Source organism: Trachinotus anak, unplaced genomic scaffold (genome assembly GCF_046630095.1).
Source record: "Trachinotus anak isolate AG129_WGS33_773 ecotype Australia unplaced genomic scaffold, CSIRO_AGI_Tana_v1 ptg000021l, whole genome shotgun sequence".
NCBI lineage: Eukaryota > Metazoa > Chordata > Actinopteri > Carangiformes > Carangidae > Trachinotus > Trachinotus anak.
Genome location: NW_027273872.1, coordinates 4,858,899 through 4,879,691, shown reverse-complemented (window position 1 = coordinate 4,879,691; position 20,793 = coordinate 4,858,899). Strand labels below are relative to the sequence as shown.

The window sequence follows — 20,793 nt, the reverse complement described above, 5'->3', positions numbered from 1 at the left end:
GAATTCAACTACATTCAAGCTAAGAGACCTTCCCAGAAGAAGCCATAGCAACTCAATTCAAATGAACGATCCAGCTGGCCACTCACGTTTGATTGACACATTGCAGGGTGCTAAAGAGGAGGCTGATGGACAAGTGGCATTTATGAGGCAATTACATGAAAGCTCATTCAGGGCGGCTCGGTGTAGTCAGAGAAGCCTCTGAGTTGCTGAGCAAAGCTTGCCGACCAGTAGCGCTCTGAATGAAAGCACAGAGGCCGTTCCTGGCATTGTAAGACAGCTTGTGTTTGTAGCTCCACATATTTCCAGCATATCAGCTCCTTCTTTATGTCTCCTCTTTATTCTTTGCCTTCTTTGTGTATGAATTCCATTAGCAATTCTGCAATACTAAGCTTAAGAGTAGCATTGTTGGGGACAAATGTCATGCTCCCGCCACCCCCTCCACCCCATAGCCACTCGTAGTGGAGGCCTGCAGAGCTGTGGCACAGCCATGGAATCAATGATTTTTGATTCGCTGATGAATATGCAAGAAGTCTTCTGATCGGCTAGCCGCTGCCCAATCCCCCTTTTCTCAGCTCCGGCTTCCCCCCATTACTGTTTTTCATGATGTGCAGTCGGGGAGAGAGGCCAGCCACACCCCTCTGCTGAGTGCCACTCAATGAGGAGAAGAAAAGGGGAAGAAAAATCCTGCCTGGTACTTCCCCTAATGAGCAAATCAATGCATCTGTCCCTCAAGAGATGGGAGAGGGAGAAAAAGAGGGACGCTATTGGGACCCCAAGGACCAGGCCAAAACACTCACACAGAAGCAGTTACCACATGCTATGAATAGGAGCCTTTTTTAACTTAGCACAACAATATATCAGCCCAGAGCCTCTTATTGAGCAGAGCTGTAATTAATTCAGCAGTTTGACCTACCCGCTAGCCTCTCGTTACCATTGCTTAAGCCACGCTAATGGTTGAACCTGCCTCATGGCTTGGGCTTCTTCTACACATAACCCATAGCAACGGCATCTGAATGTATTTCTCCACAAGCCAAGACCCCAAATACCTAAAACTATTATCACACTGCCAGCAGATGTACTGTCCACCACCTTCTGATTCTCATGGTTACAGAGCCACATGGTCCATCCCACGTGAATTAGAAAACAGGCCCCCCTCATATAAAGAAACAACATCATGGTAGAGTGCACCTGATGGAGTGGAGGGTGCAATTTGTGATGGGTGGGTGTGGCAGGGAGGGGAGGGTCTGGGGGCACATTCAGAAACGCAGGTCTCATCTATAGGCACCCGGCCTCTCCTCTTCAACTGAGGGAATGAAGGGAGAATTGGACATTTGTTTTCATGCATATGCTTACACGATTAAATGGGAAAGGCCAGTGGCAGATTGGTATTGGTCGTGTAGACAGTGGCAGTGGCGGGTGGGGCCCTCAGACAGGCTTTGTCCCAATCTGAGAATTTGTAGCAGTTCATGCCTTCATAATGAAGTTAAATGAAGCGAGGAAATGCTTGGTTGGCCATGGCCAAAACACAGCACCCCTGATGTTCCCTTGACAGATTTGGCGTGAGCAAGAGCCAATTCTGGACCACGAAGTGTCAAATGGAAACAATATGAGGAGCAATTTCTGACTCACTGTCAGAATACAAGCAATTCTCATCTTGCACATACAATTTTTCTCCAGGGTGTGTTAAACATATCTACTTTTCAACAATCAACAAGTGAACAAAGATTCACTCGTGTCATTTTTCCTACTAGATATTATATCTGTTGCTGTACTTGCATGTTAAATTAGCTATTTAAGAATACCTGGCTTCTGTCCTGCCCACAGATGCATTGTTTTGTTCAGCTAAGTATGACTAATCAAGATATGGTGATAAGCCTCATCTCCACCCAGCATATGGTCGACATTACCCCTGTCTCGCTTTCCTGACGTGATATATCAAAGTTTCCATTATTCAGAGTCCCACAGGGCCGACTCTGCCCCTATAACTAACCTCGTCTGTCACCCACATGTCTTCAGGTAGACCATGAAGGGAAACAGTGGGCTTGATAAATGTTTGTAGGTAATCCTGTAATGAATCTAGGGGACAATTTACATTGTGGAGGTAGCATCTGGAGGTCTTGGCTTTCCCACTGTCACTCATTGTTTCTCATTTCTAATGCTTTGGCGCCTCAGTCTTTCCTGAGTTTAAAACTTATCTAAGTGATCCTAATGTTGATCACAGGTCAGCACTTTAAACAAACATATTAGTTTCAGGATCATTTAATTTTGATTTTCACATTGACAAGAAACCTTAATTTTTTTCCCTCTTTGACTGAAACAACCATTATCGCAAGATGCATCACCCTTTCATTAATTTTAAGTACATATTAGCAGGAGCTGTTCTCTCTATGATCTACTCATGTGATAAGACTGATAGATCCTGCGGTCTCTATCTGAGGTGTCCCTTGTCGTAAGACAGTGAAGAATGTAGTGTGACTGAAAAATGGATCGTCAGTCTGTACACAGTGAGGCTGTCTCGAATCAGATAACGGTAACCACTCACCCTCTCTGTCACTAATGGAAAGCATACAGACATACACATAAAGGGCAGTGAGAAAGACTACAGAAATTTAGTAGTGTTTTCATCATCTACTTTGAGTGAAGCCTTCAGTATGAAATTCACGATTCAGATTCATTTCTTCCCCCCTGTCGCTGAGAGCTTGCTCTTTGTGGGAACTGTTGGGTCTGGACTTTACCCTGTAAAGTGCCTTGAGATAATGTATATTAGGATTTGGAGATATACAAATAAAATTGAATTGAATGACTAAGCAGCTTACTGATTAAAATGTGTGTTGGACAAGATACCATCCTTGCCATCTTTGTCTGTCATTGAGATTGATTAATACATGTATAGAAAATGTATTTAACATCTGTGATAATGTTTTCCTCGGCTGATACTTGTATGTATGTATTTTTGTCTCCCACAGATCTGGTTTGCGTTTGTCAATGGCTTCTCAGGTCAGATCCTTTTTGAACGCTGGTGTATCGGCTTGTACAACGTGGTGAGTGTTAATAAAATTTTCTTTCTAAACAGCCCACTTTACCCCTGTCACTCTCTGACACAGCACTGGTTTGCCATGGTGCCCTAAAACTGATCCTTTCATTGCACGACTTTGTCATCAACATCCTGAAAAATTTCTCTTTTATTTATGACCTGTTGTCAAGTCTATATTCCCTCTGTGACCTAAACTATGTACTGAATGTGAAAGAACAACAGCTTCACTTGCCCCAAAGAGTGTAGTTAGCAAGAGCAGCTACGTTTGAATGATAAAAAGAATAGGAAGACTGGAGCAGCAACTGAGCTGGCTGCTGATACAGGGAGTCCCACAGGGCTCTATAATGGGACCACCGCTAATGAACTCATATTTCAAATCTGTCATGAATTTAATAGAAGAGAAAAATGTGCATCTGTAAGGCTGATCTTTAATACCCTGCTGCTGAGCTGATATGTAACTTTAAACTGTTTATTAAAATCAACTCAATTCAATAAACAAAAACGAATGAGAGAAGTGTGGAGTGAAATTTCCCCACATTCCTGATCGGCCTCAAGTGGAAATAATTAATGGGAGGGACAAACTGTTAAGTGACAAGGACATTTCCACAGCTCTGCATCTTGCATTCAATTCATAATAAACCACCACCTCAGAGAATCAGTACTGTATTGGGGGTGGAAAGAGGGTTCAGTCTTTCACTTTATCCAAAAACTGGGGGAATTCCTGTGGCTCAGTGGGAGTCTGTTGAAGTCAATGAGCTGAATCCACCCCTTAGTGGAGATCTTCCTTGGCCTGGCTCTGATGAGGAAGGAGCCCAGTGGAGCATGTCCTGTGGCCCACTGGTCCGACAGACTCCCACTCCAGATGGGCTTGCAAGGAACTCACACCAACTGACCCACTGAGCCCCCCAGCCACACAATACCCTCACCGCTCTCTCAGCAGCTGCTATACCAAAGAACATTACAACACCACTTAGAAATTACACTTTAGGCTTAAATACCTGCTTCTTAGTCAAGAGTATCGCAGATGTTCACTAGACATGGATTTTGCATATGAACAGACTTGAAGCATGACAAATCAAAATAAGAATCCCCGAAGGGTGTTAAGGTCAGTGGTTTTCAACGATGTAAAATAAAAAAGGCGCAAGTGGAAAACAGAATGAAACAAATTGTGCTCCAAATGTTGATATATGGAAATAGTTACAATGGTGAAGACATACATGTACCATAAGTTTGGAATAATTAGACATTAGATTGAACTTTTTACACTGCATATAAAATACTTTTATTTGGTGACGTTTGTGAATAGTAATTTGAATGTTATTTTTAATTGATTTGAAATGGAAATATTTGCATCAAACCACTGATGTTTCTCTGTTTGTATTTTTCTTATGTAGATCTTCACTGCTCTGCCTCCTCTCACTCTGGGAATATTCGAGCGTTCCTGCAGGAAAGAGAACATGCTGAAATACCCAGAACTCTACAAAACCTCCCAGAATGCCATGGGTTTTAATACCAAGGTAACACCAGTCTCCATCACAGGTTTTTTATGTGCATGTTTACTGTTTGATTTGCACGTGACTAGATTTAAATACTATTAGGTAACTGTTCTTTGCTTATTCCTACTTTGGTCTTTTGTTATGTTAAAAGACTTCTTTTTTCAGATCTTTTCCAGTGTCTGTCTCGGTCTTTGCAGCAATAATAACATGATTTCTTGATTGCGGGCTCTCAAGTTTCTCCCTATCTGGTGCAATATTGCAAGCAAATGTCCCTTGGGTTCCTGGGAACGAGTATTCTAGATGGTAGTTTTACAAACCTGCTTTTGTAGCTGTTGGTTTGTAGCCATGGCCTAATGAACTACTTACTGTATCTCATTTCAACACCGCTGGCAGATGATGTTATGTTCAACTTCTAAAAGGGAAGTGTCGTTACCCGGTAATTTTTGGTAATTTATAAAGCTCAACTTGTATAAGTATTACTAAACACTCATAAATTTGTTAATTTTCCATTGTATCATCTAAAATTGAGAGATATTTTTGTGCTTCATCACAGAAATGAAAAGGTCAAATGTTCCAGCTATTACAACCAATTACCATCACGTTAATGACACATCATGTTGTTGCGAGCGACTGATGCTTCTCCCGTCACAGTGACCTGGCAGCTGTAGTCAGGAGGTCTCCAGTTGTAGCCTGGTTTGGCCTGGTGTGACCTATTCTGTCTGGTGGCGGGGGCTGTCCATTGGCTTTCCCCTGCTGGTAATAAAGATGTCTCCTCCTTTCTCAATGCTGAGCCAGAGACTCCTGCACCCTCCTCACAGGCGTGGTGACCTGGTTAGCACGGCATGGAGGTGGATTAAAGACGGATTGGCCATGACGGTCAGGGGCAGAGAAGGTCAGATGTGTTGGGGGATGCAGCAGAAAGAATTGGAGAGAGGCTGGAAAAGAGAGAGTGTGTTGTCATTGTGTGAAGACGTTTGTTGCAGGAAATTATGCAATTTGTTTAAGTGGGAGAGTTGTTTGTTCAAAGAGCAAGGCTGTCAGATCAAGTTTAACCCACACAGCACCAGACTGCATGTATAAGATGACATTGGATTTCCTCTAGTTTTACTGAGTTGGGACTACTACACTACACTTCTGTTACAAGTTAGTTTTCAGATTCTTGAAAGAAATGTTGACCATTTATAAGTCACCAGGAGACTTCCAGCCCATTTACATCCAGCCTATTTAAGTTAAATCCTCCAAATTCCTCCTAAACAAAATTTGTTTATCGCTTTGTCTGACACTAATGTCTAGGGCTGCAATTAAGTTCTGATTATTTGACCAACAGATAATTAGTTGGCAACTATTTGAATAATCAATTAATCTCTTTAGTCATTCTCAGTCACCAACATTCTCCGGCTCTAGCTTCTCAAATATAAGGATTTGATGCTTTTCTTTGTCATGTAAACTGAATTTCGAAAAAAGTAATTGAAAAAAGTAATTTGAACACATCACCTGGGCTGTGGGAAATTATAAGAGGCATTTTGTAGAGATTTTAATACACAAAGCAAATTGGCAGATTAATCCGTAAAAAATTAAGTTAAAATAAAAATAAAAATAAATAAATAAATTTAAAAATTTAAATAATCACAGCCCTACTAATATCACACCTGTTTTATTAACTGTAAAAAGAATTTACATGAGAAAATTTCTACCAGAGCCAATAATGAAAAAAAACTGTTGATTAATAAGTTAGTGGCTGTATGTAAATCTATGAAAAAAGAAAAACAGACATGTTCCACAAGTGTTTTTTGTTATCTCTGGATAAATGTAATTTTTACAAGCGTTGATAGTATTAGACATTCTCTTTATTCCATTAATTACACAATGAATTAGAGATATTTTTCCTCACAACTGCTGATTTAATCCAACATGTTGCCAAAATTCAGTCGTGGGGTGCATTTTCCCTTCATTAAGTTTTTTCAAGACTTCATTAAGGTTTTCGTGCCAAAAAAGGTTCACAAAAGTATGCTTCTGATAGTTAGAAGCAAATGAACCTCAATTTTGTTTGACCACATTTTCCAAGACCCATAAATGATGACTCGGCCAGGTCAGCAGGTTGTTTTTGCTGGCTTGTCCACTCTTTTCCCGAGATATTTTCCTTGCAGCTGGCCCGAGGCGAGGCGAGAAAATCCAGCAGGAATTTGGCCCCTCGAAGCCTGTCTTTCTGCACGCCTGGCTCTTTTGTACACAACAGATACTGTCTTTGTGAATTAAAGCTGTTTGTGTTGAGGTCAGAGAAGGGAATGACCGAGGGTGTTAGAAACTCGAGGTGTGGCTTCAACTCTGTCACCGGTTCACTTTTAATTACATATCCCCGACACTTAAGTCACTGTAATAAACCACACTCCTCTTTATGTGGTCGTAGTAATTACAGCTGTTTACCAGTAATCGCCTCTTCAACTACTTCTATTTCTCCGTCTTTCTCTTCATACCCACTCGTTCAGAAAGAAACAGGAGGGGGTGGGAAGCTCTGGAAATATTTGGCTCGATATTAATTACTGGCCTTCATGCTTTTTTTTTTTTTTTTTTGGCAATTAGGAGTTCCACAAAGGGCTGAATCTTACAGGACAGACTGGCCATTCATTTGGAGGGGATCCTTAGCAACTTCCCGGGATACAAGGGAAAGAAAGAGAGCAGGGTGGCTGCAGGGGTGAAAGGGAGGATCCCACTGTGACAAATGATTATGAACATTTATTGATTTCATTAGCATTCATTCTTGTGGAGGGGAAGTGGGGCTTGTTTGCACCCCCACGATGTTTGGGGTGGGGTAGCTGAGGAGGAGGCTGGTGGAAAGCTGAGCCTGTCAGTGGGAGGCTAATTGGGATAAACATGTGACTGTAACATTAGTGATAATTTAGTACACATTTGAGTTAGAGGAGCGGGGGCGGCTTTCGGCCACCCCTCGCTCAGTGTATTGGGTTTTGTGTACACAGTGGGAGGGTGAGGTAATCCTGGGTGGGGGTGGCTGCTACGGGACTTTGTTTGGTCGATAGGAAAGGTGAGGAGGTCATGCCACTGAGGCCAAGATATATTGTGAAGGCTCATAGTCTAGAACAAGACCTTTTCTTTTCACTGTACTTCATCCTGCTTTACTCTCTCCCCCTTTCCCTTCTTTTTCATGTCTTTTTCTGGCAGAATACTTGTAACAACCCCAGGATGTAAAGCAGTGCTAGTATTTATTCTAATATGACTCTAACCTGCATAAGTCCCAAGACGTTTAACTTTTCAGGGTTTCCAGTTTGTCTCAAATAAGTCGTGTTTTATTTTTTACTGACAGATTTGCTGAAGTTGTTGAAAGGGGTGTTTTTAAGAAAACAAGCCTCTGACTGGTCATCTGCCAACATTCAATGATTAAAAAGGGGCCAAAGATTAAAATGTGATGTTTTCTCTGTTTTTATTTTTCCTTCGTCAGCCATTTACTCTCTGGGTTTGACAAATTTTCAGCTCTCAGCATTAACACCGATGTCTGGGTCAGCACAGAGGAGGAAAAGGGGGCACAAATGTGGAGCGGCTTTTGGCAGAATAGATTTCACGGCTGTTTCATGCTACATCGGCCATTAGTGTTTTGTTTGGCTCTGCTGTTGCATAATGTAAATTTGAAACAAGGTGGTTTTGGAGTGGGAGTATTGATTTAAAGGGCTCATCCAAAGTCTGCGTGCTTGCATACACAGACACACACTCAGACTGCGGTCCACACTGCGATTTTCCAGCCCCTTAATAATTACCATGAAAACAGTTTAATCTCTGTCAGACCTGTCAGTCTCCCTGTGTGTGTTTCGAGACCGATTTCTGCTTGTTTAAACTCTCCTGTCATTTATTTCTACACCAGTTAAAATTCTCACATGAAAGGGCCGAAGCCTAATGAAATGTAATGAGAGGAAACCCTCACACCGGCAGTACATATATTAATATTGTATAATGTTCTTATAGTCAAGGTAAGGACATTTATTTTGCAGTTTCTTATGCTCGCCGTTTTTGTTTTTGTTATCTTTGAAAAAAACTAGAAGTTAAAACCTGCACACTGACATTGTCCACTTGCCTTTCACTACTCGTATACACACTCAGCAGCTTCTCTCTCCTCCATAACACACACAGAGGATATACAACGTGTCTGTCAGCGGGGTGGCCATTCAGCGAGGAGGCCCCGACAAAACCGCCACTTAGCCTAGCACTGGGCTGGCACAAAGGGCCCAGGTCAGGGGTCACTTGGAAGGCTGGAGCTCCCCACACCCTTTTCTCATGCTTTTATTTTTTCTCTCCGTCTCTCCCTCTCTCTCCTCTTGGAATCTTCTGCCGCCACCAACCCCCTCCCTTCCCTCTCCTCCTCCTCATGCCTCCGTACCCTCCATCCTTCTCCCCTCCTTTTTGCAGGTCTTCTGGGCCCATTGTCTGAACGGCCTCTTCCACTCCGTCATCCTCTTCTGGTTCCCTCTTAAAGCCTTCCAGCATGGTAAGTAGCTCCCAGAGACCCCGCCACAGCTCTCGGTGGACTCAGTGGATGAAGAGGGAGGACAGTCAAACACACATACTTTGTCTTAATTAGTTTTCTCTTCAACCATCCAGTCATGAATTGCAAACATGTGTGTGCTCCGGCAACAGTGACACACACTAACAAGCGTATATTCATGTTTGCACCAGTGCATGTGTGTACACAGTGATCTGCTGAAATGCTATTAAATGCTGTTATTCTCACTTACTTCATTTTTCATAAACACACCACCCAGATACAAACTTTCCAGTAGATTAACCAGTTTACAGAGTGATGATTTTTAACTTAAGAGACAAATCTCTGTATTTTTGTGTGTGCAGTTGTATTTAGATTAAATTCACAATAACTTTATTTTTCCAAATAAGGTCAATTGTGCATGTTTGTGCACATTAAGATGCAAGTTCTCTGTGTGTGCGAGACGAGAGAATAAGGATCTTTGAGCCTGTAAGTCTTGGCTGGCCAGAGCTGAGGACCACACAAGCTTGGGCCTGCTCTCCAAACAAAGGCGCCAAGCCCCTTCGCTCTGACTGACAGGCTGTCAGCGAAGCCTCAGCACACACAAGACATGTGACCAGCCGGAAGTAAAGGGGAAGGGAGCCTCTCTTTCTTTCTCTACTGGCAGTCACACACTGTGGATAGTTTAGCCTGAAACCCAGCCCAAAACCACATTGGCAGTTAGGAGCCATAAGACTGTGTGATTTGCACGCAATTTCAATTTTATTAATTTAGGATGTTCTTCTAACCTCTGTTGTAGGAAAAGTGTGCTCAAGAGGTTGGATTATAGTTTAATGCCAGGATAAATAACCATTGTGTCAGAGAAACAATCCTGTTCTATTAAAATAGTGAATTGGACAGAACATTTAATTTCTGACTATGATTAATGAACACCAATTAAAGCTTTTCAGTCTCACAGATTAATTTTCATAGAAACACACTTTTCCTTATAGTTGCGAAAAACAGAATTAACATCCCAGCCTCTCTCAAAGGGAAGTAATGGAAACAGCATTCAACTGTGGCTTTCAATTTATGTTCCCAAGTCTCAAACAGAGTTTTACACCATCACACTCAGATATACTTAAAGTAATATCCTATATGCTGTCTGGTTGTTTACTCTTTGGATCACCTAATGGAAGTCTGTGTGAAACCCAAGAGCTGAGAAGAGGCAGCTTTCGCCCTAAAAGCTCCTGTTGTTGATTCCCTTCACAGATACTGTTTTTGGCAACGGAAGAACTCCAGACTATCTCCTCTTAGGCAACATGGTTTACACAGTAAGTGCACCAATCTTCTTGACAGGCAGTGTTTCTGCTGTGTTCAACAGTTCAGGTGTCTGAGCCAAGTGTTATTGAATTTCTGTGAATAAACATCAGTTACATTTCCTTTTCTTGTACCTTTCATTTTGTCTGCAGAGCTTTTTCCAATTTTAAACTGTGTGTGAAACAAAAACATGACCTTAAGGAAAATTCAGTTGTGCGTCCCCCTTCAACACTAAAATTGGTCATGGGAAGTGCATCAGTCTTAGTTTAACGTCAGTGTGATTTGTGTCTCTACAGTTTGTGGTCATCACAGTTTGTCTTAAAGCCGGTCTTGAGACCTCATCCTGGACCATGGTAAGTTGATGGTTCTCTCCTCTCTTGCTGTGGTTCTGCTATCTCAATCCAGTTCCTCAATTTTATGCGACCACTGATACCTGTGACATATTTTACATCCTCTTCTTATCTCCAGATCCCTTTATGGTTTGTCTCACTGGGCTTGTAACTGTAAACCAAGCGAAATTACATGTATGGTAACTCCTTCAAGTAGTCACACAAAGTGAACTTTTAAGCCCAAATTATAAAAGTGGTATCGAACAAGACACCAAAAACTGTATGAATGCTGCTCTATATACAGTTTCAGTAGGTAAACTAGTCAAGCTGAAATGTACAGTAAATGAAAAGCCTACAGACTTTCTGTTACCTTACTGTCGTCTGATTCTTCACTAACAGTTCAGTCACATCGCCATCTGGGGAAGCATCGGCCTGTGGGTGGTGTTTTTCATCATCTATTCCTCCCTGTGGCCCCTCATCCCTCTGGCTCCTGACATGTCAGGCGAGGTAAACACACGCACGCAAGCATGTCCTCATACACATACTTACACACACATACACACAGGCACCGTCTCTCAAAGCAACTACTTCCTCCAGTACTAAAAGAAACTGCTGCTATAATTGTCTATTGACAGACCTGCAGTGCCTCATAATTTATTTTCTACAAAGAGATGCTGGTGGGAAAATGCAGAGTTAAACTTGACACCGGTCTGTGTAAGGAGAGTCAGAGGAGTGTAAACTGTCAGACCTCTGGCTTGTGTTGCATAATGACTTAATTGGGCCAATTAGCCCAATGTTTGTGTTACATTGCCTTCCCTTGGCTCTGAGTATCCACAGGTGACATGGGAATAGTGAAGCAGTCAGGAAGTTAAACAAAGAGAGGTGAGAATAAATCTGATGTCCAGAAAATCTACCCAACAATCATCAGGATTAGAAATTGACTTCTTTGCATAAAAATACTCTTTAAAGTTAATTAAATGTTAGCAATATAGGCTCCTGATTTTACAGTGTTTCTCTTTCTGAGTTATTTACACATGAATGCGACAGCTGGTTCTATGGGTCACCACAGGTGGTCAATGGGAGCCTGTTAACCACAGGTGATATTTCCCAGTGCATTCTGGGAATGAAAATGAGGCAGCTTTTCATTAGAAAACAAAAACACAGCAGGACACTATTAAAAAAAAAAAAAAAAAAAAAAAAAAAAGACTATATAACCAGCAGTAGAGGAAAAGATCCTCCCCTCACAGTTAGTACTGTGTTTCTTTGCTACAATTCTTTGTATACAGATGACTTTATTTACTTTATAATTAAACATTAGTCCCTAAAAAGTGAGTGAAATACATAAAGATTACATCAAGGTTGTCTTGCAAGTCACAAGTTGCATTTGGTCAAAGGGAGAATCTGGGATACTTCAACACAGCTGTACAAGACTTGTTTGTGTCCTGTTTCAAATTATGCCTCAGGCTTTTGCAGACTCAGTAAACATGTAAATTATAACACAGCTCATTACCAAGCTTTTCAGTTGTTTGTGGTAGTTAAGTTTACACCAGTGTTGGCCATCAGAGATGATATTGGATGGGAAACTTTAAACGACATAATTGTGATATGATTCCACTTTAGAGCAGACTGGATGATTATGATTAGGTCTAAATCATCTTTAATTGAGACATTTCGGAGGGAAAACCCACAAAAACAACTGTTCCTTATGTAAAAGGAAAGATGTTCTGTTGATGTTTGGCACAAATCTAAATTAAAAACACGTTGTCTCATGATATACAACTGCAGGACAATGTAGAGCTCCATGCAAAGCAGACTTTAACCAAAAGTCAAAGACACTCTACATGTACATTTCATGTTTGTTACCATTAGCTGTTGACATGGGCAGATTTACTGCTCTCCCTGAGAAGAAAAGGCATTTGCTGTGATTTAGGTGAGAGTGAGTACATTCTGTTTTATTGCTCATTATATGATGATTGAAAACAAAAGTTTGGAAGGTATGTTCTTGTCTGACAAATATCTCACCACTGCAACAGTATTTTTTGGCATCTTATAAGTGGGCTGGATGCTTGTATGTGCATGGCACAAAAAGTAACATTAACTAACTACAGAAATGCTATTACACACACACACACACACACACACACACACACACACACACACACACACACAGGCAACGGGTATATTAGCTTCATCCTATCCCTTGTCTGTAAAGCCTGGTGCTTTCATCCACGCCCTGCAGCACTTGACTGAAGACAGTAATGGTGTCCTGTGGGTAGTTGGTAACCCTATGCCCCTACCCCAACTAAGGGATGCCAGTACATCATCAAACAGGGACACATCTCTCTGAAACCTGATAAGGCATCAGAGACACAATCTCCACTTCCAAGACCTCGTAGCCTCTGAAGAGCGGGATTATTCTCAACCCTGATGCAGCCCCACATATTCCACCAAAGCCACCGCAAAGTGTACTTGAATCCTTAAATATTTTTGTGCTCTCTGTCCTTCTATCTATTTTTGTTTAGTCTTTCTCTTTTACTTGTTGCATCAGCTTTTTTTCCTCTTTGTTCTCTTTTTGTTCACCCCTACCGCCCCCACATCCCCCCACCCCAGCCCCCTCACTCTGCCAGTAGAGAAACTGCCCGAGGGCCAACAACATAACAGACACCAGAACTCTCTTCTCCTCCTGTTTCTGCTCTCACTCATTACGCAGCCTTTAACAAGAGACATCAAGCAGTGCTCGGCTTCATGTGAACACATTCATCAATGTCAGGCAAAATGTTCTTTGGACGATTGACAAGACAGGTGCAGGTGCAAGATCCATCTATAAAACACACTGAGCTAGCTAGCATGCTCTTCTCAGGTACTCCCAAACTGGCTTGGTCCCAAAACAAATAGCTCATCCCGTTTTTCACCTCACACACGTCTGACAAAGATATCAAAAGAAAATGTCAGATTATTCTGTTCAAGCAGTGTAATCTGCCACAGTAAGCGGCTTAGCTTCACCTCAGGAGGTGTCTCATGTAGACTCTGTCACACTGACCTGCTGTCTGCTGACTCACCTCTGCTATCAACACGGCTGTCTCCAGTACAGTTTATCCCCTCTCTCTCCTTGCTTTTCACAAACACCTTTGCTGTTTTGCCCTTTCTGCTGCGAGCTGCAGTCGAGCACCTCTCACTCTCACTCGGGCTCAAGTGCTTGACATCAGCACATGGATTTTTACACGCGGCAAGTGTGCATGAGATTCTTCCACAGTTTCTGCTCAGTGATAAGAAACATTTTTTCAGAAAGGAATCATTTCACCAAGAAGATTGTTGATGTGTAGCGTGCCAGGAATACACTCAGGGTTATCTATGCTTGTCCGTGAGATATTGATGAGATTACGAGCAGGAATGAAAACAATTTCTCAGAAAAACACATGAAATTAATTGTAAGTCTTTATTTATATACATTTTGAAAGAATGATTTATATTCAGGGGTAGATTTATTTAGTTTAGCATAAGTTGAGTCATACAATAGGTTGTCATGAGAAACATTGAAAAACAGGAATGCTCGTCATATTGAGCCTCCTTGCCTGTCTTCAGTCATACCCAGTTTATTGAATTCTTCTAACTGATTGTGTTCAGTGCAACAGGTTTCATCTGCATCTATTACTTACTCACACTGCACTCACCTAACCGTGGGACCTTATGTGTTTTGTAACAGTGGCACAAGTTGTGAGTCCGTCATCTTGTTATAAAAAAGGTTTAAAAAACATTAAATGTATTTTTTTTAAATTACCTTCTAATCCTGAAGGTCACAGAAATCATATTTTATGATAATCTTATAATAATTGATACCATTTTGTAGGAAAATACAGGAGCTTCTCAACATGGAGACTTATATAATTGACCAGTTTGGTCAGTAAATCTGAGTGAAACCCAGAAATCGCTTATCCAAACAATGCAATGCAAAAAAACCACAAACATATATGGTAAGTTTCAAAAACATATCTGGACTCAGGCTCTGTAATTATAGTCATTACCGCAAATATCTTTATCATTTTCTACTTTGCTCTTCATGAAGGATCACACCAGTGACTTTGTTTTACTCCATTACTGTTTTACAGAGTACACCATTGTTATTTTTTGTGTGGTTTTACAAGTTTGTTTTTTTTTTTTTGCCCTCAAGGTAGTTACTAGATTCCACTCATTTCAGAAGGATTTTTGAAACCAACTTAAAGAGAAACTTAAAACTTGCTGAAGACAAGTAATCAATCAAAGTGAACAATCTTTAGTTTTCACTCAGGTTTGATTGACTACTGTCGACTTTGTCCTTTTAATGAAATTTGAATCTTTTCTGTCCTTCTTCATAACTAATGAGTGTGTCTTATGTGAGTTTTTTATCCTCTTGTATTCACATCCCTTGGTCCTCTCTGGGCTGATGACTGATAAACACCCCATCACATTAATGTAATAACTGATCCTGGTGTACAGTACGGGCGAGGAGATCAGTTCTAATCTGCTGTAAACACAATGTAAATCACATGTGTGCAGTCAGGGCTGCGAGACTGCAGCGTTATAAGTGTTTATGTAAAGCAAGTTTTTTTCTTTGTTTTCATAGCCCTTGCTGTCTTTGTTAGGAAACACACAGAGAGCACAAAGTTGAAGAAGGACCTAGCTGAGAAAGTAATGATTTGTTTTCCATGGGAATTTGTAGATTTGCCTTGTCCAAGATTTCTGTCTCATTGTTCTTTTTAGTTGCTTTCTTGGTCATTTCTCTCTGACCTCTCTGGTCTCTGACTGGTTACCCTCCTTTCTTTCAGCCTTAGTTTTCTGGTTCTTCTATACTGTACTATGTTTGCACCTATTTATCCATAACAAGCTTTAACTTTGTATCCAGGAAGAAAGGCTGGGGAGGGCTGCAGCCCCATTTGGCCAAATCTGTAGTTTCACCTTCAATTTCCCTTTTCTGTTTGAAGCTAACATGTATAGTGTTGTCTGGTTAAGCCAGCTGAATTCAGGCAATTGGAGAATTGACATGGATAGATGCAGACCAAAGTAAAGTCTGAGACCGGATTTGACTTAGTCTAACTTCTCCTCTCAGTCTGTGTAATAAAACAGTTTTATACAAAGGAGCTCTGTGCATTCAGGAAGCGAGTCTCTGAATATTAACATCTCTGGGATGTTGTACAGTTGCTCGAGTGTTATGAAGTTGGCTTTTTTTAGTCTTGTTTGCTGCAGAGCATACTGTAGGCCTGTGGGGTGAATTGTGATGTAGTGGATTGCCTCAACTTACATTTACCATTACAATGATGGTCATTAACATTAATGAAATTGCTGAGACTGTGGGCTTTCTTAGCCACGATCAGCCAGGTGCCAGATTCCTCCTGATCAAGTTTTCCTGGAAAAGGAAGCATAAAACACTTAGGTTTGAAGGCCTGGTGACAGTATTCTGAAGTTTTCTTCCAATATTGAGGGATTTATGTGTTTTAATAAAGCTGTATCTTTGATGTTCTGTATTTTTAAACCTTTATTCAAACAGAGTAAATTGGCTGAACGTGAATTATTTTTTCCAGGAACTCCTGGAGCTGGCCGATCTTAGGTTATCTGCCGATTTGCGCAACGTACCATCCCATTCAGATGTGCAAAACTCTCACTCAGTCAGCTCCCACTTGTTGTTGATGTAATGCAAAGTGACAAGATGATAACCGATTTTGCGTAATCGTATATTGTGGTCCAGAAGTCTGAGACAACTTTCCCATTAACTTGAATTCGGAAAGAGGCCTCAGACTGCCCGGCTGCTCTCTCTCAGCTGCGTTCTGGAATAGAGATGTACCTTTATTTTTATTTAATTTTTGAGTTTTTTATTTTGGTTTGTTTTGTTTTTTTTCATTGTCATGTTTATTTCTCCCACTGACCACCTGCATTTAGTTCATTCACCCATGAATCTAATCTTTTACCTGCCACACAGAATTTTTGCAAGTAGCCCAACCCAGTGCAGGACTCTCCCTTGAAGCTACAACCACAGTCTGGTCTACTGGCCACAGAGCAGCTTCAGTGGCGCAGTTGGGGGCGGGGGTTGTCAATGCCTTGCACATGGGTTGTTTTATCCAGGAATTTAACAGGTGAACTTCGAGTCAGAAACCCACCTTTCTCCTCTTCTTTCAAAGATCATTTTTGCCATTTGGTAGCTTTATTTGTGATTTCACAGTATAGAAATAGACAGAAAAGGTGGGAAGAAAGACGGATATAACATTGCAACAAAGGCCCTCTGCTACAATTGAACTAGGTACATTCAGGTTGTATGGTGCGTAACCATTTGGCTGCAGTACACTCTAGAAACACACGTCTCTAACCTCACGATCACCACACACTCAACCTAAATTCTTAATAATCAATATTTAGAAATGAGCACAAATATTAGGAAGCATTAGCTGCCGTTTTTTGTGTGTGTACATGTGCACTAATGCCTCTGTCTGTCTAGTCTTGTGTCTTGTGTGTGTGTATATGTGTGTGTGTGTGGCCATGAGGGGGGTCAGTGGTCTGTCAAAACACACGACTCCATGCCAGCGGACACTACTGTCTGTCCAGCCAGACAAGTTTATTAGTTTGTCCTAAAAATACAGCCGAGCCTCCCTGGACCTCTCTCACCCTGTCCAGCTCCCAGGGGCCCCCTGGTATGAGACGCTGCAAGCATCCACCAACACTGCTGGCCCCCACTTGTAGTCACGGAGCCTGTCCAGATGCCTGAAGACAAACATTTGTTGATTGTAGCGGGTCAGATTTGTTTGGATTTTGAAACTCTGACGTCAAATTGAAGAACTAGCAGTGAATTAATGGGGTTTATTTAGGTTTAGATTTACTTTATTACTGTCTCACAATTTCTTTAGACCTTTCACCGATGTGCTTTATGTTATTATGAGTACCTAATGTTATTACCATCATTACTGAATTTTATGATAAACTTGAGCCTGTATGTATATCATTTGTGGCTCACAGTTATGTATAGCGATATATAAATATTGTTCATAGACTGAACTTGTGAAAGACTAAGATGGTTTATTTTTTGAGCTTTTTTGACTTTGATTTAATATGCTGAGTATACATCCCTGGTTTATTTTCAAAAGACTCTCGAGACAGCTTAAATGCCCCCATTAAAATGCATGATACACTGGATGAAAACGAAAATAATTAAACTGACTTGGACAAAAAAAACAGTAAATGTTTCCACCAGGGCTGCATAATTTCAGAAATTGACATGAAAATATCCCGTGCTTCGACGCAATTTTCCCTCATCTCATACATTTTCCTCCTCCAGACGACACAGAAAAGCTCTATTCATCTGCGTCCCATCTCAAACTGTAGGAAAAAGCCATTTTTGATTTCCTGTCATTTGGGATTTCCTCTTCTCCCAGTGTTTTGTCAGACATCAAAGTCAATTTGCAGGTAATGGTGAACAGATTAGCTAATTTGAGCAAACCTGAGCGCTTTGATAGTTTTGACACTGATCTGTGTGTGTGTGTGTGCGTGCATCCTAAGGGCCCTGCCTGTGTCACGTTACAGGAAGGACACTGTCTAGGGGCCCCAGCAGTTTAAACAAGGGGCACATTACAATGCAAGGAGCGTGAGTTTTGCACTTTGACATGTAATGACAGATAGTTTCAGTGCACCAAGCCAAAGCAAACACTGCGCTCACACAGAGAGCTGAAAGGTTTCACCCCCAGCAGGACGATCCACTGTCTCCCTGCTTCTCTGGACCCAAAAACAGCATCCTGACATGACCGCCGCTTCGTGATTTTTAATTTAAATCATCACAGTGTCTCCTCTTAATGGGTTTTATTTTTTCAGCCAAGAAGAAGCATTTTCTTGAGATGCTTGATGTGATTTAAATCTGCATTGGATCACATCCAAATGTGTTTTTCCTCCAGCATGATGAACGAGTCTCATTGAGGTTCACATCTGTCTGATTTTTAGATTTATTTTACTCATGAACTCAATGTGAACATTTGTTACAGACTGTTAAAAATAAAACATTAGCTCATTGTCCCTTTGTCTCTGAACTTTGAATCAGATTGGCTGACATTAATATGTTGCAGACAACAATGAGAATTTCACTTTGAACATGTTTATCAGACGTATATTAAAGGAATTGTTTGGCATTATGGGAAATGCACTTATTGCTGTCTGGAGTGTAGATGAAGATTTATAGCACTCGTATCGGTCCGTGCAGCCACCAGGTAGCTTAGCTTAGCATAAAGACTTTACTTAACACTTTATTCCTTGTTCATTTAATCCTTACGAAAACTGAAGTGTAAAAAAGGATTTTTGTTGTACAGCAGATTGAGGTGTCCATGAGTCTCTGGTGGTGAATTGTTAGTTTTGCTTTAATATTTTTGTATTTTAGGGCTGAAGTGCCTCTTTGACAATCAAACTCCAACCTATCATAATGATCAGAGATGGTGAAGTTGGAGTTTTTTACTATTTTGATCAATCCTTTGGTCTCTGAAATGTCAGAAAATAGTGAAAAAAGTCCATCATTTGGTTCCCAACCAAAACAAAAAATAAAGACTTTCCGTTTATTTCCACATAAAACAAAGAAAAGCAACAAATCCTCACAATCTGAGCTGACCTTTGTTCTAAAAAAAAATTAATAATAATAAAAAACAAAATTGACTAATTATCAAAACAGTTTTTTTTAAATGTAATTATTTAATTTAACAACTCTTGTCCAAAGGGTCATATTTTGGCTCATGGTTTAAAAATGTTTCAAGTTTTTTTTTTCCTTTTTTTCGTTTTGGAAAAGCTACACTGTTCAAAATTATTTTCACTGTAGTCACAAATAAAACACAGACTTATAGTTGCATAATTAAGTCAAAAATGACCGTAAATTGAAATATGTGAACCTCTCCAGTGAGCTCTTTTTTTTCCTCTCTCTCTCTAAACCATCTAAAGACTTTAAGAGAAGTTTCTGGTGCTCCAACTCTGATAATTATAGCTCTGATGCTTCATTGACACCCTCTTACATCAAGTGGCTGTTGTATTGAACGTATCATTAAAAGCACCTCAGATCACGGTCCTGCGTCTCCTGTGATGTATTGACAGGAGCTCTCAACACAGCACACAGCTGAGCTGTTTTCCTTTCAGAGAGATATCACTGTCTAAGTACTTCACAGGCACTTCCTCTGCCTTGAGGGGCAGAGAGGTGGAGGGGATCCAAACAAAAACATGGTGTCATTTAGTCATGGAGGATTAACCCACTTTGAGGAAGTTATTTGGATCCATCTCCTCTATTTTCACAATATAACTGTTTGTGTTGGGCTGCTTTTGTCATGTATGTTTTTATGCTGTGGATAATAACGGCTGTTCTTTATCAGGTGTTTTCTTTTCAGGAGCTCCTCTATTTATCTGGTCTGTTGTTGAGCTCTGAATTGTCCATAGTGATCTGAGATTAAGCTTGTGTGTGTGTGTGTGTGTGTGTGTGAGACAGGCGAGCATGATGTTCAGTTCGGGGGTTTTCTGGATGGGCCTGGTCTTCATCCCAGTCACCTCGCTGGTCTTTGACGTGGCCTACAAAGTGTGAGTCTTCTCTCCGCTCTCCTCGCTCATCATCACTCCAATACACATGCGATACAGGAAATCCCTCCAGAATCTCTCCTATCTCATGAAGAAATTCCTGCTCTGAGTTTCTGTTCAGACTTCCAAACAAGTGTAGCATTTCCACTCTGTGAATAGTCCATTGGAAATGTTTCTTTCTGCTCTGGGTCTGGTCCAGATCAGCTCACAGCAGATTCAAGGTGTCAGGAGCAATTTGCAAAGCTAGAAGTTAAATTTTCTGATATATTCAAAGTTATTTGAATATGTTGATCTGGTATTTCAGTGTCAATCTGTGGTGGTTCCATCATGTTAAAGCATCTGTCCCACAATTCTGTTATTTATTTATTTATTTATTGTTTAATTTACAGAGTGAAGAAGGTTTGTTTCAAGACTCTGGTGGATGAGGTGCAGGAGCTTGAGGCTTTATCCAAAGACCCTGGAGCAGTGGTGCATGGAAAGAGGTATAGTTACACACCACTTCACCACTCCTGTCTTTGCTCCATGACTTTTCATTTATATAATTTTATTGACCTGATGTTTTGCCTCTAAATGGTCCAAAAAATATATTGTGTTTGA

The 20,793-nt window shown here is 40.9% G+C and overlaps 1 protein-coding gene across 10 annotated transcripts in view; it reads left to right on the top strand.

Moving 5' to 3' along the window:
* Window positions 1-20,793, top strand: part of atp8a1 (ATPase phospholipid transporting 8A1) — a 103,353-nt gene that overhangs the window by 75,847 nt on the left and 6,713 nt on the right. For all 10 annotated transcript variants that reach the window (XM_071458322.1, XM_071458319.1, XM_071458321.1 and 7 more), the window contains 8 exons: window positions 2,967-3,041; window positions 4,429-4,551; window positions 8,944-9,022; window positions 10,268-10,329; window positions 10,612-10,668; window positions 11,044-11,151; window positions 20,111-20,199; window positions 20,586-20,678. In XM_071458322.1, the coding sequence (XP_071314423.1) occupies window positions 2,967-3,041; window positions 4,429-4,551; window positions 8,944-9,022; window positions 10,268-10,329; window positions 10,612-10,668; window positions 11,044-11,151; window positions 20,111-20,199; window positions 20,586-20,678 (686 nt within the window). The remainder of the gene's footprint in view (window positions 1-2,966; window positions 3,042-4,428; window positions 4,552-8,943; window positions 9,023-10,267; window positions 10,330-10,611; window positions 10,669-11,043; window positions 11,152-20,110; window positions 20,200-20,585; window positions 20,679-20,793) is intronic.